A 24,785-nucleotide genomic window follows, 5' to 3' on the forward strand; every position below is an offset into this window, starting at 1 on the left:
CTTTGTGAAAAGTCTGAAGTCTTAAACAAATGTAAGAGATTTTGAAAGGATAACGATTTAACTGGGATTATTAAGTGATCCTGGAAACTTGGCCCTTCTTTCTCAGATCAAAAGGTTGTTTGTCAGGTCCCCAAATTGCACTGTGTGTCATCATTACTTTAATCCCTGTTTGTTTTGGGATTGAAATACCCCTAAAGAGTAAATTCTAAGGAAAAAAACACACTATGAATGAATATACTGTCTCCATTTTGAGAATCAATAATAATACTGTATTGCTCTAAGGAAGAGGAAACTTGGTGGACTCGAAATTTTTTTTTATTATCAATGATACTATGAATGTGTTAAAGTACATCAGTAGTATAAATTCTGTTTGTAGCAAGACTAAGGTGAGAAATAGAGATCTCTCTGGATTTCAGAATCATGACTGTTTCAGGTGTGAATATAATATTGCTCACAGAAAGATACTCTGAGTTTTTTCATCTAAGGGTCAAGAACTAAACCGTTTCTGTGAAAACACACAAAAGGACAATAGGCATTTCCATCTTTCATTCTTTGATCTTTCTCTTTAACTGGCTCAGATTTTCCCATCCTTTAGTGGTATAGGGGTGTTTGATAAGCCCCAGATGGTTTAGAAGCATACGAAATCCTGCTTTATATTATCATCTTGTCTAGTTGCTTGCATGTGATCAAATGACCTTTTGGCCATAGGAGCAGTTACACAGAGGAAGATGAACTTTCCCTTCCGTGTGTGGAATGGATAAATGTCTTCCCTCTACACATGTACTATCAGTTGAGAGACCGCCACTGTACCCAGTTGTCAGGAAACATTGGTCTTTTTCCTCTGAAGAAATCACTTCATTGCCTAGCATTGAACATAAGAAAATGAAAGTAAATATGGTGTGATATTTCCATAAGGCAGTAAATTAGAAATGCTATGAGTATATGTGAGTATGGCTGTGAAGTTTAAAAATTGAGTAGATCCGGCTGAGTTTTAAAACTTTTTTTTTAGAAGTGAATTTGAGCTCCTGTAGTTACATCCAGGAAATACGAGCCATTACTAAGGCTGGGAATTGAGGGTAAGGCCAAAAATAAGGTCTGGAAATGTAATTGTAATTGGGGAGGCCAAACGGCAGAGGTTAAGCCCTGGGAAATGGAAAGGTAAATTGGTGTCTGAGAATTCCTGGGCCTGTGGCAGGTCTCCTGCTGGACACAGACCATTGTCAAAACTGCTTAGCCCTCATACCCTCCACACGGGCATGTTTTAAGGAGAGGATGAAGGAGATTGAGCTGGAGACTGTGAAGGAGATCCTCTGAGAGCGTATGGCCCCTTGAAATGTACCTATCTGCAAAACCCTGATAATCTGGACTCCCCAATGCAGGTGTTGTGGCAGACCTAACAATGATCTTTCAACTAGAAATGTAGTATCTCAGTTATGCTTTATTATTATGGAGGTTAAAAAACTGTGGTTAGGGACTATGAGGCTAAGAATTTTGCCCTCATCACTATATCACCAGTGCTTAGAAAATAGTGATTGTTCAATAATTGTGTGTAGTAAACTAACAATAAGCAAATAAGTCAATAAAGTAATGTTTGCTAAAATGAACAAAAACAAACCTGGCTTTGAAGACCTTTGAAAGAAATAACCTTAAAGAGCTGAGAGTTGTGGCACACGCCTATAATCCCAGCTACTTGGCAGGATGAGGCAGGAGGACAGCAAGGTCAAGGCCAGCCTGGGAATCTTGGCAAGACCCTGTCTCAAAAATAAATAAATAAATAAATAGAGCTGGGGGTGCAGCTCAGTGGTAGAGCACTCCTGAGTTCAGTCATCACAGAGACAAAGAAAAGAGGGAAGGAGAGAGAGAGACAGAGCAAGAGTGAAAGAGAGAGAGAGAGAGAGAGAGAGCCTTAAGGGTAACATGATAATGTTACACACTTTATATATCACACACTTTGTGTCTAGTCTTCTCAAAGACCTTGCAAGTTTATAGTTAGCATAGCATACAAAGAAGCTGAAGGAATTTTACAGTGGATACTAGTATACCTACCACCTATATTCTATAATTAGTGTTGTGTTATACTTGTGCTATCATATGTATCTATGTATCTATCCATTCATTGGCCAAGGTCACATTTTTCTAATTGCAGCAATAGCACTGACCATGAAATCTACTCTCTTAACAAAATTCTAAGTGTGTAACACATTATTGTTGACCATGAAAATACAATGTTCTATAGAAGATCTCTAGGGTATATTCATCATGCTCAACTGAAAGTGTATGCTCCATTTCCCCTTCTCCCCTGATCTTGGCAGCCACCATTCTATGCTACCCTTCTTTATATTTGACCATTTTAGATGTCTCATGTCAGTAGAATCATACAATATTTGTCCTTTTGTGTCTGATTTATTTCACTTAACATAATGCCCTCAAGGCTCATACAGGTTGTCACAGGTAGCAGGATTTCTTTTTTTTAAGGCCGAATATATATATATATACACACACGTATATATATCTCACATTTTCTTTATCCATTCATCTGTACATGGTTATATAGGTTGTTTCCACAAAATGGGAATGCAGATAATCTCTTTGAGATCCTCCTTTCAATTCTTCTGGATAAATACCCAGACATGGGATAGTAATTTTACTGTTTTTTGGGGGGTGCTGGGGATTGAACTCAGGGGTGCTTAACCATTGAACTATATCCCCAGTCCCATTTTGCCTTTTATTTAGAGACAGGGTCTCACTGAGTTGCTTAGGGCCTTGCTAAGTTGCTGAGGCTGGCTTTGAACTCTTGATCCTCCTGCCTCAGCCTCCCAAACTGCTGGGATTATAGGCGTGCACCACCATGCCTGGCTAGTTTTACTTTTAATTGAGGAACCTCCACACTGTTTTTCATAGCTGCCATACCATTATGTATTTCCATAGTGTGCAATTTTCCAATTCCTCCACATCCTTGCTAATACTTGCTATCTTTACAAGGTTAAGTTTTTAATCCTTGTTTTGTAAGCGAAGGTTCAGCAGATAAGGCCATTTGTCCAAGGTCAACCAGCTAGTAAGTAACAGAGTTGGAATTTGGACCCAGTACTATCTGCTTCTGGAACTTAATCCCATTCCACAACACTGTGCTGACTCTTGTGATCATTGTGTTGCAACATAAGTTAAAGTAAGTCAACTGGAGAGTTAGTTGAAATTCACTGGAGGTTGAAGTTAAAACCAAAGGAACAAGCTTGAAAAGGGCTAGTTTAGTCTTTGATTCCAGAATTATGATTTGTAAAAAGCAGATTAATTCAGGAACACAAAAATTTGTACATTCTGTGCCATACATTAAAGAGGAAGAGAAAAATTACCTGTTACTAATATTTTTAAAAAATCAAATTTCATGACATGCAGCAGGCCCTGTAGAGATCCAGTTCAAGGTCTCACTTTTTCTGTAAATTCACATCATATAAAAATTGAATATGATATAACAGAGCATCAAGGATAAGTTATATTCAATTTTTATATACTGTGCTTACTAAAGCAGGGAAATATGTAATATATTTCAGACAGATTTCCACAGACGGGATTGACATAGGTTTTTCAATAAGGAAAATTAATAATAAACCCTCCTGAAAGTTTACTATCATTATATTCAAACATCATAATCTGTTAGATCGCCATACAGTGAGATTTAGATAAACATAGTCTCTTACCTCTAGTACTTTACACTCTTGAAGAATAAATGTCAAAGCCTTAGTTGTTTAAAAATTTTAATGAGTTAATTTTAAAATCTCTGATTTAGATTTCTGGTAAGAAAATATATGATGGAAGAACATGCTCCACTCTTGAAACATTGCTATTAACAAGCATCACTATCCTGGAGAAATTTTAGATTTTTTAATGTTGTTATGCAGTACTTTTGCTAAGAAGGGTACTGACCCACCCAGAAATGTTTCTTCAGTATTTCCAAACTTAGGTTTTTGTTGTGAGGGATGTAGTTAGTCGTACATTCAACAACATGTATTGGGGCCTACTGTGCTCTAGGTACTGTTCTAGATGCCACATACAGAAGTATAAGATTCCTTCCCCTAAGGAGTTCAAAAGCATCGATACACAGACAGTTGTGGTAGGAGGAACCTGAGAGAGCATCTGGTCCATCATTCTCAATTTACAGTTTAGGAAGATGTGCTTCAGAAATGTGAAGATACTGATCCAGGGCTGAAGTGCTCAGAATGGCAGAACAAGAACTACAAACCAACTCTTGTGACTGCTGGGCCTCTGCTCTTTTGATTATTCCAATCTATTTGGGAAGTTGGAATACTCCCCTACTAAATGACTTCAAAATAATACCAGTCCCAAAGCTGCTAACAAACCATATGGTATTAAACTATAAGTTTAACAGGAGTTAGAGAAGGACTGGAGACATCCAACAGAGCATAAATCTTCTGACTAATGACATGCCATTTATTTATGGCAGAGGAGACTTGCTATGCTTCTGACATGCAGTGAGGATGAATGAGATGAAGGCATTCCAAGGAAGCAGTACTTCCCTCTGGATCTTATCATCTTGCTCTAAGGGGAACTTTTTGGGTACACAGGCTAGCATCTCTTTCATTTATAACAGAAAACATGATATAAATTATGGGGAAAATAATTGATAAAATAATATATGAAGGCTATGGAGTTCAACCTCTGTTTGTAATTTATACCAAGATCTTCTGAGAGGCAGAATGTCATGTAAACCATATTTAGTTTCTTCTGAGTATTTCTTGAATAAAAGTGAGCCAAAGGAGAAAAGAATTCCTATGTGATTTTTTATGGGAAAAATCATTTCGTTAGAAGTTTATCTTCTAGAAAAATACTATAATCAGAAAGTTTTTACAGGTTGTGAGTGTAACAGGAATTCTCTGTAAATAGGGATGTGGGAATTTATTTTTGTAAAGAAAAGCATCACAGGGCTTCATTGGAAAGCATTTATTACATGACTACCATGGACTAAAATACTGCGTACCTAATAGGGTAAAGTTTTCAAACCATCTGTGATGAAGTATCAGTTTATTTCTTTTTCTTTTTCTACCAGATATGGACAAATAGTTTGGGAAAATATAATACAATTGAATTATTAGAAAAATTGAAAAAGAGGTACAAAATGTAAGGCTATTTAAAACAATTATTAGATTCCACAGTCAGGCCAACTTGTTATGTGTTTACAAGTGGCAGCCATGTCAACTTGCTATAAAAGTTTCTCACTACTTACTCTCAATTTTTGTACTTAAACTTGTCACAGACTGGTAGTAAACAGTGCTTGGACTAGTGCAATTACACAAACAACATTTTGGGGAGCAGTGTATTAGAGGAAATACAGAGAAGAATTGTGTGAATCCCTGCTGAAGGTCTCAAGTTATGGTGGAGACAAAAATACAAACATGCATTTCCTGCATGATGTGTCAAATGTTGGTATAGCAAGTAGACCTGGGCCTCATTGGGAGGGTATGGGATGGTTTGGTACTGCTCTTGCCCACCTTTGGCTACAGGTCCCAATCATACTACTGCTCTAGAACAAAGTTCCTATCAGGTAGCCTTTATGATAACTAGACTTAGGGGTGGTGCTGGGGATAGCCTTTTCTTATAATATGCTACTTTTGAAATTCTTCACATCCTAAGACTGTGCATGGTGCATGGGAGGTGAGCTGAGTTGCTATCTGTAGTGGTGGCCACTGATTTCTTCCCTTATGTTAATGAGATTAGGAAAGGACCTTGATGTAAGTGAACTTGTTAAGAAGTCAACTTTTAAATACTGTTGGCTTATTGGAGAGTCAGGCTCCAGATCCTAGAAGACCCAGAAAAACTTAGTGAAATTACTTAGAGGTTCTATACACTAGACATCAAAATAATATGTTACCTGAATCACTGTGTTTTTTTTGGTCCACAATACTTCAAAGCAAAGCAAAGCGTGTGTGACTTCCCATGTGGCAAACGAAGTCATGTCTTAGGCATTCCAAGTGTTTGAATTTAACACTACCATACTCTCATTCACCAAATTACAAACCACTTGAATTTTTATAGACAACCAAATATCCTATACGGAAGACATAAAATGTTGCATATACCATACAGTATATCTGCCCAATCAAAACTAAATCAATAGACTAGGGGTATGAAAAAATGTTAGAAATCTAGATCAATATCCTTTATATAAACAAAGACCGAAGAGAATAATTTTTATTTGTAGTAATCAACATCATGCCACAAATAAACATCTCAACAGTTTTTTACAGGTCTTGGACTCTGACTTATAAGAGCCTCTATATTTTGTGGATTTAGTGAGGGCAAAGCACAGCCCCTGATCTGAAGAGAGGCTAGCCATCTACAACTCACAATGCAAGCATCTCAGCCGTATCTAGTAATTTTCCATACACACTGAGCCAAATTCTGCCTGGGATTATTATGCAATTTTCAAAATGGCTTTAAGTCTTTCAACTTACAAAGTTACCATTTACATTGCACTGGCCTGCTGGCTGGGATGAATGAATGAACACTCTTTCCCAAAGGACCATAATTCATTCTCTGATCATAGCTTATACATTTGGGAGAATTGGGATCAGTGTGCCTGGCGCCTCCCCTCCCCTCTGCCCCACAAAGGAGTCATACACTGCAAGAGAAGAGGAGACAAAGTGGCTGTGTGCCATTGAGCACAGAGGTGTGGCTCGGGAGGTGTTGACTGTGAGCAGCACCAGCCTAACATATAAGCAACTGTCTACATGATGTGATTTCAGGTGCACCAAAAAAGGCCTCATTGCCCCTCAGTTTAAACACTCCCTTCCCACTGGCGGATGCCTGGAATTCCACAGTTTTTAGAGCTCTGTTCCTTTGGTTTAAAGCTTTGATCCCTGTTAAAATACTCATACCCCTGGGTGGGCAGCTCCATTATATCCTATCAACCATAGACACTGTGAGTGGATGAGTTTTAAAGTTTCTTCCCTGAAAGCAGGTTTCGAGAGTAGGGTTAAGGGCAGAAGATACTGTATACCTGAGGGGGACAGGAAGAGGAGAACATCACCTGGGGGGGCAAAGGGAACTGGGCCCAAGACAAACAATGTGTGCGTGTGTGGCCATGTGCATGGCTGTGTATGAGCTCCTCCCATGGCGGCAGCTGTTGAACACCCTTTCTTAACCCTCTCCCAGAAAACTTGATTTATGCTGCTTTTGGAGCCATGGAACCAGACTCTCCTCCCAGCTACAGCAAGATAATAGCTGCAAGCTACAGCTGGGAATTCTCGAATTCTTTCAAGCTGGAGACTAGGAGCAAAAGGTGAAGAAAAGTTCTTCTGGGCCTGCTGTGCTAGGTAGCCTTCCCCTGGGGTCCGAAGAGGAAAATGGCGTCCAACGGTGTTATCTAAATGCTTCCAACTGGGTCTGAAAGCACAGAGCCATGAATTGTCCAAAGTGAACACTGTCTCAATCAGCACATCCTTTTGTATTTTCCAGACTGATTGTTTCTCTTTGTCTCTTCTTGCTGAAGAGGGGGAATGAGTCATTGGCTCAATTCCTAATGTGAGGAAGGGAACCTTGAAAGGTAAGACAGTTGCTTATGTAAAAAGAAAGTGAAAATACAGTCTTATTTGTTTTTGAGAAGGGGGTCTCACTATATTACCCATGCTGGCCTCGAAGTCCTGGGCTCAAGGGATCCTCCCACCTCAGGCTCTCAAGGAGTTGGAACTGCTGGCACACAGCCCGGTGCCCAGCTAGCAAACCTAGTCTTAATTCATGGTCACCCATCTGGACCGTATATAGTGTATAATGTAACAGATTTTATTCTTTTAGTTAAGAATTTTCTTGTTTTTTTTTTTTCAGGGCAGGGAATCAAACCCAGGGCCTCCCACAAAGTAGGCAAGTCCTGTGCCACTGAGCTACATTTATAGCACCTGATTAAGGATTTTCATCAGCAAAATTTTGTGTCACTGAGCGGGGTGCTGTGGCTCACACCTATCATTCCAGCGATTGGGAAGGCTGAGGCAGGAGGATTGCAAGTTCAAGGCTGGCCTTGGCAACTTAGTGAGATGCTGTCTCAAGATAAAATTTAAAAAATAGTCTGAGAATGTAGCTCGGAGGCAGAATGCTCCTGGGCTCAATTCCCAGTACCACATATACACACAAAATGTGTCACTGGTAAGCAGAGGGGACGGCTGCCCACAGTGTTTCTACACGCTTTCCTGACCAAAAGCTTATCCTACAACGCCTGTTTCAGAGCCTAAAATCCCACTTCGTGAGTCATCACTTGGGGGCTGGAAGGTTAGAAGTCTTTGAGAGGCACTTATAAAAATGGAACCACTCCTTAAGTGTAGCAAGTTTTATTAACTCTTACCTTAGGTTGGCTAAAAGCCCTGAAGTAGCTGCTCAGAGTGGGAGCAGAATCTACCAAGACAAAGAAATACTTCCCAAAACCTCAGGACCAGTTTGCCTATGATTTAGCCCAAATCTTGGTTTTCACATACCACCTCACACATTTCACTGTATCTTCATCTTCCCAATACTATTTAATACTTTTTCTATAAAAAAGCTCACATTTTTATGGAAATAAATTTATCACAGTACTATCTACTTAGCTTTGTCCTAACAAAACCATGGTTTGAATGCACTAGTTACATATACCTTTTCTAATCTACTGTTAAAATAAAAATGTATTAAAATAAAACCCCAAAACTTCATTGGTCCACACAGTTCATTTGAAAAGCACTGCTCTAGTTCATATAAAGTGTATTAAAAGTAAAAGCATATATTAAAAAAAGTCACAGTCCCCCTTTTCCAGGTACTCAATACCCAGTAGTTGAAAACAACTGTTGCCTTTGTAGTTAGTTGCATGAGCTCTGGAAGATCATGAATTTATGGGAGGTCATGTCTTCCTCTGCGAGGTCATGAAATTCAATCAATGCTTGCCTTCCAATCTGCCCTTTGGTCACAGGGCTCCACAGGTGGAACATATCAAACTCACCAGCCAAATTATGACTCTTAATTGGTGTTTCTTTTAAAGTGGATATGTCATTTGTCAAATGTTCAATGCAGGCGCAGGCCTAGCCCCAGGCAAAATTATGAAGTAGGAGAAGAATGCCAGATACATAGGCGGCCCTCAAATGTTTGTTGAAAAAAAAAAAAAGAGTGAATGAGCCCTCCATCCTTGACTCCTTCTCTCCCATCCCCCACATATACTAGGTTACCATGCTCTTCTGATTCTATCTCCTCAATATCTCTGGGATATTTTCCCCCTTCCAAATGTCCTCTGCCACAGGCCTTTATCATTTCTTATCTGGATTATTTTTGCAGCCTCTTAACTGGCCTCCTGTCTTCCAACCTTGTCCCTTCTCCAAACCATTCTCCGAACCACTGTTGGAGAGATCTTTTAATAAGACAAATATGGTCATGTCACCACCCCTCCTTAAGTATTTTCCTAGGTTCCTCTGCATGGCTCTCAGACTCTCCATAATCTGTCCCTTGCTTGCCTCTTCCACCTCGACTCTTTTAACTCCTCAGCCTGAAACCATTACTTGCACCTCCCATCCTCCAAATGGGCCATGCCAGGCCCTTTCCTCTTTGTTCAGACTGCTTCCTTTGCCTGGGCGCCCTTCCCCCCATCTTTTCTCACCTCTACTCCTACTGGTCTTTTAAGTCCAAATTTAGGGCATCATCTCTTCTGGGATTCTTTCTCTGATCCACCATCTCATCCCTTAGAACTCTATCTTAGCACTTACCACACAATGCCTTAACATTTTGTTTGGTTGTATTCCACATTAGACTTGTAGCTCTTTGAGATCAGATACTATAGGCTAATCTTAGTATTTTCGTTGTCTGTATCCCACAAGTATCTTGCACATAGTAGTAGTACAAATATTTGTTACTGAGTGAACAAATGAATGAATGACTGAACTTTTTAGTGACCTTCCTCTTCCTTTGCCTATCTTTTCAGTCCACAAGTCCTGGGACATAATCTGTTCTCTCCTGGCCTGGCACAGGCTAGACAATTCCTGGTGCTACAGCTCATTCTTTTTTCTCTTGAAATTTCCTTTCACTTAGGTCATAAACAACACAACTCAATGATAAACGAATTCACACTGAGGTGTTAAGTCATTTTATCATAGAAAACTTACTGAGTTCCTACTAAGCACAGGCACTGTGCTGTGGTGTGTCTGTGCATGTGGGAGTCACAAACAGAATCCACTCTTAATGATTCCTACTTAGTAATACATAGGTAACAACTAAATGCATTCCTCCTCTGAGAGGTATTTTTGATCGTTTGTCTGTTTTGGTTGTGGGGATTGAACCCAGGACCTTGTGTATGCTAAGCATGCACTGTATCACTGAGCTATGCCCTCTATCCTTCTGAGAGGTATTTTCGAATGAGTTAGGCTGGCTGTAACCCCCTGGTTATTTCATTGTAACCGGTTATGATTTGCTGCATGAATTGTTACCCAAGACTATCCTGCAGGAGATAGATTCTCTTAACATCCTGGGATCCAGTGTTTTCTCTGACTTTGTGTGGTTCTATTCGATGAAACCTAGCAAGCCACTAGGGCTTCTGGACTTTTTAGGTACAAAGATGAGACAGGCTGTAAAAATCCCAGAGGTCCCCAGCTGCTCCTGAACGTGACTATTTGTGGGTTGGCTTTGAGAACTCGGTCAGAGCTGTGTTGGGAAAATGAATCGCGGGAAGCCTCTCAGAAAACAGGATGAAGAGGTGGATTTTTTTCGAAAGAAGACCTTGTGTGGTTTTGGTGGCCAGAATGAGCCGGATTTGGCTAGGAGAAGGCCTGTGATGAAGCCGAGTGGCACCTAATCCAAAGACCCCCACCCACTCCAAGAAAGGATGGAAAGAAAGATTGCAAAAATCCTAAAGGGAAAAGCCCTCCCGGCTGTAGGCCAATGAGCGGCGGGAAGGAGGAGTGAGGCTGGGGAACTTCTCCCAGAGCCAGTCAGAGAGGATGGCTGCTGGGAAGCCAATCAGCGCTCCCGAGCCTGCAGCCCCTCTGCAGTAGTTATGCCAGAGCGCCCTGTGTAGAGAGGCAGCGAGCGGGCAGCTGGGCTGGGCTGACGGGAGCCATCACACTTGCTCTGCATCCTCTTACTCGCGCCTCCGCGCCGGGTCCCGGAGCCTCTGCTAGCCTTGCAGCCCCTGCCCTCTTCACGCTGTGCCCCGCAACCCGCATACAAGCGGCTGCACGATCGCCGCCGCCCCCTGTCCGCGCCGCTCGCCTCGCCCCGCCCCGTCCCTCCTTGCCCCGCCCCGCCCCGGTCAGCCCCGCCCCGCCCCGCGCCGCCGAGCGGTTCCCGCCCTCGCCCAGCGCCCAGGTAGCTGCGAGGAAACTTTTGCAGCAGCTGGGTAGCGCGGCACGTCTCTCGCTCCTCAGGGCCACTGCCAGGCTTGCCGAGACTTGGGACTGCTCTCGCTCCTGCTGCCACTCTCCCGCGCTCTCCTAGCTCCCAGCGAAGCAGGATGGCCGGGACCGTGCGCACCGCGTGCTTGGTGGTGGCGATGCTGCTCAGCTTGGGCTGCCCGGGACAGGCGCAGCCCCCGCCGCCTCCGGACGCCACCTGTCACCAGGTCCGCTCTTTCTTCCAGAGACTGCAGCCGGGACTCAAATGGGTTCCAGAAACCCCAGTGCCAGGTGAGTAGGAGTCCCTTGCGCGTTCCCCACGCCCAGCAGGGAGCCAAGGGGCGCGTGGTGGCTGTTCCCTGAACGCGCTAGCCCTGTGGGGCCGTGGTCCTGCGCCCTGCCGCTGGGTACCTGGGAGTGATCCGAGTGCCTGGGGCCTGGCCGACTCTACTGAAGGAGAGAAGCAGGGTCTGTGTGGACCGTGTCCCTATGCCCCAGGCTCGTGTACTGTCAGGGAATGTGCTAGCGAGAGTAACGGCTGAGATCGCCTTCTCGCTAGCGCCCATTTTTTTGGGAGGGCGGGAAGGTGGGAGCCGGTTCCTTGGGCCCTGGCGAACTCGAGTCCCACAGTCAAGCTGGTGTCTCGGGAATTTGCAACCCTTGCTCACACGTACGTGTCAGAATTTCAGCCTTAGCTGGACCGCAGCTCCGTCCATCCCTTCCCCAACGTATCCCCACGCCCTGCTCTCCTCAGTGTGGGTTTCCGAGGCTCGCGGGCCCAAGTGTAGGCAAAGTTGAGGGCAGATCTCCGAATCCGCAGGAATGGATGAAGACGCACTGAGGGAAACTTTTGAGTAAGACGGTTCCCCAAATGAAATAGACTGAGCCTTTTCCTTCCACAGAGACTCTTCTGTAGGTTGGCGAAATCTCTTCAAAGACGGTGGTGCTGGCCTGCGGAGCAAGAGTCCAAAGATGATTTAACTCCTCCCCCTCCTAAATTCATCTGCCTTCTTGACAGGCAAGACCCTGGAGGGGAGATGATTTTAGGTGGAGGAAAGTTTCTGAACGCCTTTCTTTTGTTCTGCACAATCAGATCGTGCTGTAAGGGCATATTTTAACCTTAGCTGAGGGCTGCCGCTGTCAACAGATGAATATTAATGGCCTTCTGTGATTGACTGTCCAGCTATAAGGCTAACTCCTAACGCTAGCCTTAGAATCCAATTAGGACAAGTTGCTATACTGACAATGCAGGCTAGAAGTGTGGATCTCAAACAGGTTAATTTATCAGAGGTGCGCTCGCAAGAAACGGCCGGTTGAATTCCCAAACCATAAGACGTTTGTGGCCTCCTGGGTCTTTTTCTGACTTATGCATCCAGCGGGGCACGCATCCCGCGCTTCGGAGAGGTGGGGAGCAGCACTATCCAAAACTTGGCTGGTGGCTCTCAACAAGTCAGGGAGGTGGGCCTGATGGTTGGACCAAGTTGTGAATGCGGATGCGCGCCCTGTGGGCGCTGCCAGGGAGCGTTCACTGGCAGGAGGTTACCTAGGCAGCCAGCGCGCCCTCAGCCTTTTCTTTAGGTTGATGAAAAGAGCGGAGCGAGCCTGCTGTTTAGTTGCAAAGGTAATTGGTCACCCTTTTTGGTGACTGAAATGCATTTGCGCATATGTTAAATATTGCTTTGCAGGATATCCCTCCAAGGGAGGGTAGAACTACCTCTTCCACTGTTAAGTGTTAATAACATACCACGTGGGCGTGTGCAGGAGCTGTAAGGGGCAACCTATGAATCAGTTCCACAGAGCTGAAACAACAGGCGAATCTCTATCCCCTGGAAGTGCCATGGTAATTAGATTGCTAAGGCTAGAGAACACGCTTTTGTTGATAATGTAAAAATTGGTCCTCACAGGCTGAGCCCCCACAAGATGAATGGGTCCAGGGTTGGGGTCGGGGCCACATTTGGCTGATTGGAAGCGGGAGTAAAGGTGGTGCTTTAAAAGAAGAAAAAGACTCCGGGAAGCAGAGACACTCATTTAGCAACCCCCCACTACACGCACACTCTTGCAGGCGCTCACCCTTCCTCACCCTCCCCCAGCTCTCTGGCTGCCTGCCTCTTTGCAGCATCTGTATAAAAGTATTGGGAGGGCCCACACACTGTGTGTATGAGATTTGGCCTGGACTCACTTCCTCCCTCCCTTACTTACTCCCAGCCTAAGAACGGTCATACTTATAAAGACTTACTTGTAATAGAGATTTTTCATTTTCCTCTATTTCACAAACTAGGAGAAACCACTTTTCAGGGGTTTTCACCATATAAACCCAACATAACCCAGTTCGATTCTATTTAACAAACATAAATGGTGGTGAGCACCTTCTAAATGGTAGATACTGTCCTAACATGCATTTAGGGCAAATCCAGAATTCAAATATGGTGATACCCAAAGAGCTACTATATAAGCCTCAATTTTTATGAGACAGTGAAGATTTCAAATATTCTGTCCTAGCATGAAACCATGTGTCCTGAATTTTACTTGGGCAGATATGGTCATTGTAGATATGGAAAACACAGTGAAAATCCTAATGTCCATGTGTGGAAAGAGCTCATCAGTGTTTCAGAGAAGAGATGATAATGGCAGACTAAATACAATGGCAAGTGCATAATTTCAAAGTGAATAAATGTGTAATTTGCTGCTGTCGTTCAGTGGTTAGAAATTGAAAGAGAGCTACAAATTATTTGATAGTTATGAACCATCCTGATGACCGCTTGACTTCCACCCCCCATCTATATTTTAAACTATGTTCAGATTGCCTGCTGCACTGTGTTAACTGCATTAAAGCTTTCTTTGTCCCAGATAAAATGAGATTTGGTCACAGTAAGGAGAAATCCTCAAGAATGTCCTGTTTCACTTAGGGGGAGCATTTGGGATTGACTGCTAACTTGAGCCATTAGCAGAATTGGGTTAGAGTGGATAAGGTACATTTCTTATGCTAATATGGATGAGACTAAATGGCATTTGAAATCAGCCAGCCTAAAAAATAAATCACTGGTGCTGAAGGACTACGCTAGACTTCCACAAAGCTGATCTAAAGCCTTACAATCTCATGTTCCCATTTCTTTTAGTGTGTTAAAAGGCACAGGACAGCAATTCTAAATAGTATGTCCCTGAAATCCATAGATCTCTTCATACTCCGCTCTTTTTTTTTTTTTTTTAAGGATTTGTAACTTGGAAAGCACCACAGATGGAAACCAGGCGCACAGAGTTAGCATTTGGCAGAAAAATCCATATAACTGACTTTCAGTGCAGCTCTTTTGCCCTTATTTAATTTAGAAAAATTCAGAAAAAAGCCAATGAGCTCATAAGTCTAGATGTTTATTTTGTTTTGCTTAACCTACCCACAGGCGCAATCAAGAATGGATACAATTTTAGGCAAGGGAAGTGAGCTAGTAATCAGACAATGATGTTTCCAATTGTCTCAAGGGAATGTTACAGAAGTCTGAAAAAAAATTCCTCTAAACAAAAATCAAGTGTAATTCACTTTATGAATGCCATACACCACTTTGTGTGTGTGTGTGTGTGTTGGGGGGGGGGGAGGTTGTAGGGGACGAATGGGAATGAGAAAATCAAACAATCTGTGGTAGTGTTGCAACTCCCAAAGGATTGAGGGATCTTGCCTTACAGGGCCTTGGAAAGTGCGAGAACCAATCCAGAAGGCCAAATGCCTGTCTCTATGGGTAAAAGCAGCCTTGAAGAACCAAAGATCGACTGGAAGTTTCTTGAAATAGATGAAACAGCATTGAAATGAAAAGCAACATTCTTGAAACAAAAAGAGAGTTCGTTTTTTTTTTTTTTTTAAGTGTGAGAACTAGCAACCGTATCTGGGTTGCCAGCTGTGGTTCCCCAATTAGTTCGAAGCAGTTAGTAGTCCTAATGTGGGGAAAGAGAATAAGAAGTGAGGTGTGGGAGGATTTTACTCTCCTGAGATTGCACTAGACATTTGGGTGAGCAGGTGATTTGTTAAAACTTTAAGAAAGTTGTTTTACCATGTGCTAACTTGGAACATTTTAGAGAATTTTTTCAAATGTGGTCTGAATATATTTATTGTGGTAATTCTGATATTGGGACTGAGATGCACTTAGAAGGAGACATCAATCTGATGGAGGAGTTGGGCGATGACTGGTGGGGCACCTTAGTCTAAAAACAGTGAAAGACTGGCTGCTCCTTGGCAGGCTCTCTGTTAGGTGCTGGGGGTGCAGAGAGGAGGGAGACACAGTCCCTTTTGTCAAGGAGCTCACAGCTAGAGGGGGAGCACGCAAGTAAACAGGCTTCCCAGGAAACTTGTAGGATTAAATAGGGTGAAAAGGGCTAGAAAATACCTCCAGGAAATTGACTGAAATGGTCACAATAGCCAGCCTGGGCAAGGGAAAAGAACTGAAGAGATGAAGTGGGAGATAGGGAGAAGTCTCTTAATAGGGCCGCCATCTTAAAAAGAGTTTTCTTAATTCTTGGAGTAAATTCCATTCTGTAAGCATTAGGAAATACAGACAGAAGAAGGTTTTGATGGATGCTAGATGACACAGATGGTGTTAGTTTTGCAATGTGTTTTTTTCTTTCTTATGGGCTGGTAGATAGTATCCAATATTTTGATGCAATATTTTAAAGCATTCTGCTACTTCCATCTTTAGAGTTGCAATGTTTGCTGTTCACTGGAGCCTAGAAAAAGACTGCCTATTACCAACCTGGGAGAAAAGAGTCCTGGATTTGTCTGGTATGAGACAAGACAAAAAATATGTTTTCTCCTTAAATGGCATCTATCAATGACTATGCCAAGTTTAGTGTTTGATGCATATACAAAAGCATGGGTCTTAAGAGGTATCTTATTACTCATTTCTAAGAAAATTGAAGATAATCACTTATAACTTGTGCACACGATACATCATTTGGAAAGAATTTCACTGGGGATCATGTTGCTCAACTGAAAAGTTCTGGCATGCTGAATTTGTACATTTTTGTGAATGCTTCCTTTTACTCTGATCTCTAGCTTTTTTTCTGCATATGGTTATTTGTATGTTTTAGATTATAAGCTTCTTAAAGGGAAAGCAGTGTATTTGTGCAGTGTTGAGCACAATGGTAAGAGCATCATACAGCATTTAGTTAATAATTGACAAAAATTTAATTTCTAAATCATTATGTAGTCTCCATGAACTCTCACATACTTTTTAAAGCTATATGTCATCTTGCTTATTTTAAAAGCATAAGTACCAAATGTTATGGCACCTTATTGGGATGTCTGGACAAACTTTTCTGGCTACATCTATGTTGGCTGGAGACAGACATAGGCTTATTTCAGTTAGCTGCTGGTGACTCTTACCATTAGGCAGAGTTTATTAATGTTGGGTACTCAAAAAGCAAATTGAAATTAGCAGCATTGTTATGACTGCTTTAGTATCAGTGGAGATCAACAATTGTAGCACATAAATTATAGAACAACTCTTTCATCAAACCATCTTTGATTTAACATCAGCTAGATCTTTCTTGCTAATGTTGATATTACCATATTTGGGAGTTGAGCTGCAACACATGCACGGACGTGTTGAAGTACCTCGCAGGTTTCTGTAACCTGGGATCAGAATTCGTGTACAAGCTCAATTCAAGAGACCATTCCAGGAACCAACATCTATTCAGCCCTAGGCACACTTGTAAATGGGTTTGAGTTTTTGGGGGTAATCTAGGGTCTAATGGAAAGTGTGGGCAGAAAAATCCCCCACTTATTTGGCCATATTTAGCAAATTGCCTAACTTGTAACAGGATCCCCAGCACTCCATTAAGAAATGAGCATCAGAAAATAGAATCCAAGTCATGGGCTCCAGGCTGGCTTTAGAAACAGCATTAAGTAATGGGAATTTACCTTCTGAGATATAATGACAGGAAGAATGCAATTCAGAAAGCAAGGTGAAGGTGGGCATATCAGCACAGAAAATGTGCATTTTGAAATTCTGTGTGCTCACTGGAACATTGTAGTCTCACTGGAATATCTTGTTGAATATATGAAGTAAATTTCATTTTGTACTTTAAATTAGGCCAATTAAAGATCAATTATCTAACTGCTAATTATTAGAAATAGTTATTTGCCATTTTTAAACAACGACAACAAATGATTTAGATTGAATACCAAGAAAGTCGTTTTCACTTTTGCATCTCTTCATGTGTTTCTGGACAAAGCCTAATTTGAGAGTATGTATTTTTCCTCATGAATAAAAAGGAGTCAATGTTAGGACCAAAATGCATTGCTAGTGTTCCAAACAGTTAATTACTTCTAGTAGCTGAAATTGTATTTATATGCTAGATTAGTAAATCTACTAAGCTCTTTGAAGCGTACTTAATAGGCTTATATTGATAAATAATTGATAGGAAGGGAGATAAAATATAAGTGAAAGTGGCAATAAGAAGGGACAGGAGTCAAAGTCATTATAAAAGAAACCTCCATCCATTGTGCTTCATCCACTGCAAGTTGAAAGATGAGATTTTTAGAATATTCTGTATTTTCAAAATTTTCACAATGAAGCATGTATTTATGTCTTGTAAGTTGAGAAGGGGGAACAATTTTAGAGTAAAATTTTAATTGGGCTTTTTTAGTGTGACTTTTGAAAATAAATTTGTTACTAGAACATTAAAAGTTCTGATTATGGCAACTGTAAGGTGTATTTTCAAGTGTATTTCTAGCTTCCCTTCTAGACTTGAGGTCAGCAGCTGTTATCTTATTTGTCTTCATATTCCTATTGTCTGGCACAGCAAGCAGTACTGATAATGGGTACTAATATGCATTTGTGTACCACATGAATGGAGTTAAAAATGTATTACAAACATAAAGTTTCTATAAAGCCAATCTCTAAGTGTTGATTTAGTTTTATTCTTTTACTAAGCTTTCTGAAAAAGAAACCATTTTTTCAGGTCAAAAATCCATTTGTTGTCTATAGGTAAGTGATAAAAGACATTGGTTTAATTCATTTGGCTGCACTATAACTTTCTGGAAGGAGTCAACTAGCCAAATCTTATAAGAGGTAAGTATTTCATGCTTGTTTCCAAAGCTATTTTAAATAATTTAAAGAAAAATTAAAGTTATACCTATATAAATAAATGCATATATTTCTCTTTATAGATCTATGGTATTTAGGTTTGTGAAATTAATGCAACCTGGTGTCAGGTAGAGAAACAGACTTTATACCTAAGTTGTTCCTCAGTGCTTGATATTTATTATCCCCAGCATTGAGACTGATAAATGTATATTTAAAAGGACATAATCAAAAGTGGATTTTCAGCCATGGGAATTTTATTTGGGTGGGATAAAGGATCTCAATGAGAGTTCTCTTAATTTTTGAATGCATGATACTTGATTTCCAATTAATTGGCTAGGGAGGACGCATTAGGAGATTCTTTCAGATAGAGTCCCAAGCAGAAAAAGATGGTGAAAAAGAAAGGAATGATATTTATTTAAAAAATATATCAGAATTAGATTTGCAAATATTCTGCCTTAATTATGGTTCTGCTCTCTCTCTCTCTCCCAAACCCTGCATGTTTAGTACTTATAGTATTATGATAGTATACTGGGAATCATCATTGCTCTTTGTCAAATTTTGGTTTGGAAGATTGAAGCTGAGGAAAACCAAGTGAAGAGAGAAGAGTTAGTGTGATAGATATAGGGAAGACATTAACAGTCTTTACTCTGGTATTTATCAGAAAGTTAAAGAGCATGTAAAAGGAAGAAAGGATCTGAAAACGTTCAAACATGGAAATTTGCATGTGTGTGGAGTTAGTACCAAAATGCCCCAGTTATATTTGGTTCCCATAAATACTTTACCTGCATTTCTTATTTAGTATCCATGTTTTTGGTAGTATACAGCTTTTTCATGGCCTCTTTCCAATCCTATGTTCATTGAATGCAGGAGCCATTTTTGATTCATCATGATATCCTTTAGAGTGGTAAGTAGGATGCCTTATACAGTTATTAGTATAATTAACTAATGGGAATAAGTGTAAGAATAAACATTTGAAGACATAGTCTTGAGGATTTGGCCACTGTCTGATGAGATCCTAAATGGGATATAACCATAGGATGACTAAGTCCCTGACTGCATATTTGTCTAAACTGATTTTCATCAGAGACCAAGGAAGAGATTGTGGAGTTGAAACTTATCTATTTTCTGTAACCTTGGGATCTTGTTGCCCCATTTTTATAACTGAAGATTGAAGAGGAGGTGACAAGTAGAGAGAGATTTTAACGGAAGTTTTACCTAACTGTGGAGTTTTAATATGTTTTTATATAAATGTATGTTTATAGATTTCACATATGTATAAATATATCGATAAATTATTTTGATAACAATTATTAATTATGCATGTTATTTAAACTGAAAGTTGTTAATGGTTACTCTAAGCAGTGGGTGGTCTTTCACAATCATGCCTTACATTTGTGTCGTGAAAGCCTGGCTTTCATATATCTATCTCATGTTCACACAATGCAAGCACTCATAAAATGTCTGTAGCTTCTGAGTTCCAGGGCCTGCCTAGTTTCAAAACACACACACACACACACACACACACACACACACACACACACACTTATATAATATCTGTTCATCTGCATGCCTTTAATCATCTGGAGATGAACCTAATTTAAACTGTTAAGAGCTAGGAGTTATAGTTTTTCACAGATCAAGTAAAACCATTTTCAATTCAATTGGCCCCAAGTTATTACAGAACTAATTGTTACTGATATCATAGATCTACTGCTTATTTATCAAGTTCCATCATTTCCTCAAGTCCTCATTAAGTAGGGATAGTCAATTCATACTGTGAGTTCAGCCCATTTTGGAGAACTACTTTTGCATTGCATGTTAAAGTTCATGTTAACTTCATGTTAACTACTGACTGCATTGCATATTAAACTTCATATAAATAAGAGTGTGACTCAAGAAACATTTTATAAGTTAAATTTCATAGAGTGATTGTATTGGGGACTGCGTTTATGTATTTTGGAAAACAGATGGAAATTTATAAAAAAGGATCTCATTAACGATGAATTTTATATGCTATATTTGCATAAATATTTAAAAGTTCTTCATTCATTCTTAACATCAACCAACATTTATCGAGCACTGGATTCTATGCCAGGTACTGATCTAGGACATGATGAACAAGATAAAATCCCTGCCAGCAAGGAATTTCCTGCCTAGTGAAGGAGCCATACAAGGAAAGCCACGGATGTCAAGGCAGGCTAATGAAGACTGCTGTAGAGCTAGGCATCACGTGGGGGTCTGGGAAATGTTGAGCCATGGAGGAGAGATGTATGATTGCCTTAAGAGGACTGTCCTGAAAGGGATGTGAAAGGCATAGAGTTAAGAGACAGAATGACACCTTTGTTGGACTGGAATAGTTTGTATTGGTTGGCGTACAGATGCAGGAGAAGTGGAGGGAAGATGAACTAGAAAAGCAGGCAAGAGAATGCTGAGGTGTTTGGTTTGTATCCTAGGATGATGAGGAGCCATGAAAATATTTTAAGAAGGGAAACATTGCTCAGTATGGAGGATGACTGGAGAATGAGTGGTGGCAGGAAGTTTGAGTGACACAAGTGGGAGGACAGAGGGTTGTCAATAGAATAAAAGCTAAATTTGAGAGAAAAGAGGAAGTAGGTATAACTATGACTAGATATGAGGACAGAGGGGAGAGTCTGGAAATTCTGGTTATCCTGGTGATAGGGCCATAGCACATAATAGGTTGTTCAGTAAATAGCTGTTGAATACATAAGTGAAATGTAGAAAGTGCATATACTTTTTCAGAAATGGGGCTCTCTTTATGTTGCCAAGGCTGACTTTAAACTCCTGGGTTGGAGGAGTCCTGCCTCAGCATCCTGAGTAGCTGCAACTACAGGCACATACCAACATGCCTGACTTAGAGGAGAATATCTTATTTTGATTAATTAATTAATTAATTTATTTATTTTGTTACTGGGGATTGGACTCAGTGGCACTTAACCACTGAGCCACATCTCCAGCCCTTTTTATTTCTTTATTTAAAGATAGGGTCTGGCTAAGTTGCTTAGGGCCTTGCTCAGTTGCTGAGGCTGGCTTTGAACTTGTGATCCTCCTGCCTCAGCCTTCTGAGCCACTGGATTATAGGTGTGAGCCACTGTACCCAGCCTAGAGGAACATATTTTAAAGGTGAAATAATAAGTTTATGTTTTTTGGGGGACCATCTTTTTTTTAATTGAGTTTGGTTTTGACCAGGTTGAGTCTGAGGAACCCTTTGATCATTGAGGTAGAATGTCTGCTAGTAGTTCTATGTATATTTTGTTTGTATTCTTGTTTATTTTTTGGTGCTGGAGATGGAACTCAGGGCCTTGTGCATGCATGCTAGGCAAGTGTTCCACCACTGAGATGTACCCCCAGCCTTCAATTTGCGTTTTGGATCACAGAAGAGAGAGAAATCAGGGCTAGAGATACATACTTGGGAAATTATCAGCATATAGATGGTAATTGGAGTCCTGGGAATAGGTGAGGTCTTTGGGAAAGACGGTATATGTTCTTCTAGAGTTCAGGGTAAGCATAGTTGGGACTCATTAGTATATAGACTCCAGTTGGAAGTCATGGGTGTGGATGATATTTTCCAGGCTTTTGCATGTGACATGTCTTAAAATGTATTTGCCAACATCTGGAGATTATTTTAATTGCCAAAACCTTCAAGAACTATCTTGATTAAGAGAAAGTATGATTATATGTTGTTGTAGTCCAATACTTTCAAATAAATTAATGTACTACAAAATGCACACTTGTGCACGCATGCATGTATATGTGAGCATGTGCACACACACAGAGACCTCTGTAGAAAAAGACTTTGGAATCAAGGTATCAGGCTCTATTTATTTTTGATAGCAATAATTGATAATTATGCATGTTATCTAAACTGAAAGTTGTCAATAGTTACTCTTAATAGTGGGTGGTCTTTCACAACCATGCCTCATATTTGTGTCATGAAGGCCTGACTTTCACAAATCTATCTCATGTTCACACTATGCAAGCACTCATGAAGTGTGTCTGCAGCTTCTGATTTCCAGGGACCTGCCTGGTTCCCAACATGGTGGCCCCTTTCCCCCTTCCCTTGGGGAAGCACTCTTCCATTCTGGAGGATGAAAGCTATAACAGTGTGTAGCTGTGGGAATTTTGTGTATTCCACTGCTGGCTAGTCTTTGAAACATGTGGTTCTAAGCAAAGGCTAGGAATACTTGTGTAATTGGACTGATCTTTCATAAGTGTCTATGGAGATGTAATATTTTCTGGGCTAGGGGAGAGTTGTAAACATGTCTGTTTCTCTGGCATAAATGGTTTCTGTGGTTTCCCTGTTGATTCAGAAGTTGTCTTCATCAGGGATTTTACTTTCATTCAACAGAAGCACAAAACTCCTTATTTCACAGTAGACATTTTGTGACCACTTTCAGGTTGATGAAATAGTCTCCCCACAAGGGAAGAGCATGGCATATTACATTTACTAAGTGCCTACTGCATGCCAGTTGCTGCATTTTAATCTCTCATTTAATCTACACAGCAAACCTGAAAGGTAGGTGGTGTTATCTCCATTTTACAGATGAAGAAACTGAGGCTCAGGAAGGCTTATGTTCTCGAAGATTCTGTAAGTGGTGGAGCCAGTAATTACATCCAGGTTTGTCTTACTCCACAGCTCATACTCTTTTCAACATACCCATTAGACTGGAATGGGAAGTAATATAGTCTGAATATAAAGTATTTGGTCTAAATTCTCTTTTGAATTTCATGACATTGTATACTCTAGGCTTTTCTCCAGTGTGATTCTGTCTTTGCTTGTTTGCTCTCTTCCTTCTATCCTTTGTTAGATGTAAGTGTTCCAGTAGCATTTGTCCTTTGCCCTTCCCATTGTCGCTTTGCTCACTCCCACACCCATTCCCATGACTTCATTATCTTTGTTTGAGCGAATCCTATATCTCTTTCCACCCTGACCTCTTCCTTGCTTTCCTGTTCAGTATCTCCCAGTTGTGTGTGGGACATCTCCATCTGGAAGTCCTGCCAGTGCTTCATTTTCAATAGAGCCCAAAACTACATCATCATTTTATTTCTTTTTCAATCCTTACAAACGTGCCTCTCGCCAATGTTCCGCATTTCTGGCGATGGCATGTCTGTGTGATTCCCAGACTTGAAACCTTGAAATTGTGTTTGACTTCTCCTTTTACACATCCCACATCTGAATTAAGTGGTTGAACCCTGCAAGTCTACCTTCACCATATCTCTTACTCTATCGCATTGGCATGTGTGTCCCATGTTTATATGTAACAGGCTGTTAATTTATTACTGAAAGAACTATGCCAATGTCTGCTTCCAGGTCTTTGCTTATAGACCACCTATCTTCCCTTCATCACTGGCTGCTGTAGTCTTACCTATCTTTCAAAGTCTTAGTGCAAAGCCAACTTTTTAAAGAATCACTCCATGATTCCTTATGACTAAATGTGATTATTTTCCCCTTTGAACCTTGCTATCTCAGTACTTTTCTTATGGCCTTAGCTCTTGCTTGGTCTTGAAATTTTTTATGTACTTGAGTCTTGTTCCATAAAGTGTGGTCCATGGACCATTTGCATCAGCATCACTTGGGAGCTTGATAAATGCAGAATCTCAGGCCCCTTCCCAGACCTACTAAATCAGAATTTGCATTTTTTAACAAGATCCCCAGATGATTTGTATGCATGTTAGAGTTTGAGATGGGCTGCTTCCAAATGTAAGTTCAGTGAGGGTAATAACCTTGTAGTACTTATGAGAGTGTCTTGCACATAGTAAATTAATGTGCTTTTCATTTTTCACATTCGTGCTTTGGCTCTTCATTCATTGAAGTGGTCTCAGAGGCCTATACACAAGAAATGTATGGTGGAGTGGGGGAAAGAAAGGAGAGGGATGAGGAGGGAGAAAGGGAGGGAGGGGAAATGAGAAACTGGGGGAGAGAGAAGGAGGGAGGGAGGAAGAATGAATGAGAATATGATAATGAATGGGCTAGAGAGAGCCAGCAGAATCTCTACTAGGTGGCTAATAACTTTGCGACTAGTTGGGAAAACACTGCCTTTGTGCCCCTAAGTGACTAGGAACTCTAGTGTAGGCTTTGCCTTAATTTAGTGTCACCAGAGGCAAATATCTCCTGAGATAATTTTGTACCCACTCTAGGGAACTGATGCTTTCCTGCTTTCTCTTTTGCTGGCATTCTGGGGTGCTTCTCTGGGCATCCCCAGAAGTCAGGGTCAAACTTTTGAAGGGTTTCAAAGAGCCATAGAAGAACTATGCTGTGTTTCTAGTAGACTCTTCTGTTTTCAGAAACAGAATTTCTGCTTTGTTTTCAAACTTCAAAGTTGATTTCTGAAATAAAGGTTTATTTTCC

General features: G+C 40.8%; 1 protein-coding gene across 1 annotated transcript in view; it reads left to right on the forward strand.

Moving 5' to 3' along the window:
- Nucleotides 1-11,287: 11,287 nt before the first annotated feature.
- Nucleotides 11,288-24,785, forward strand: part of GPC3 (glypican 3) — a 414,363-nt gene continuing 400,865 nt past the window's right edge. Inside the window, exon 1 of the mRNA XM_079123994.1 lies at nt 11,288-11,639. Coding sequence (XP_078980120.1) covers nt 11,468-11,639 — 172 coding nt within the window. The 5' untranslated portion in view covers nt 11,288-11,467. The remainder of the gene's footprint in view (nt 11,640-24,785) is intronic.

The sequence above is a fragment of the Sciurus vulgaris genome (assembly GCF_902686455.1).
Source record: "Sciurus vulgaris genome assembly, chromosome: X".
NCBI classification, from domain to species: Eukaryota; Metazoa; Chordata; class Mammalia; order Rodentia; family Sciuridae; genus Sciurus; species Sciurus vulgaris.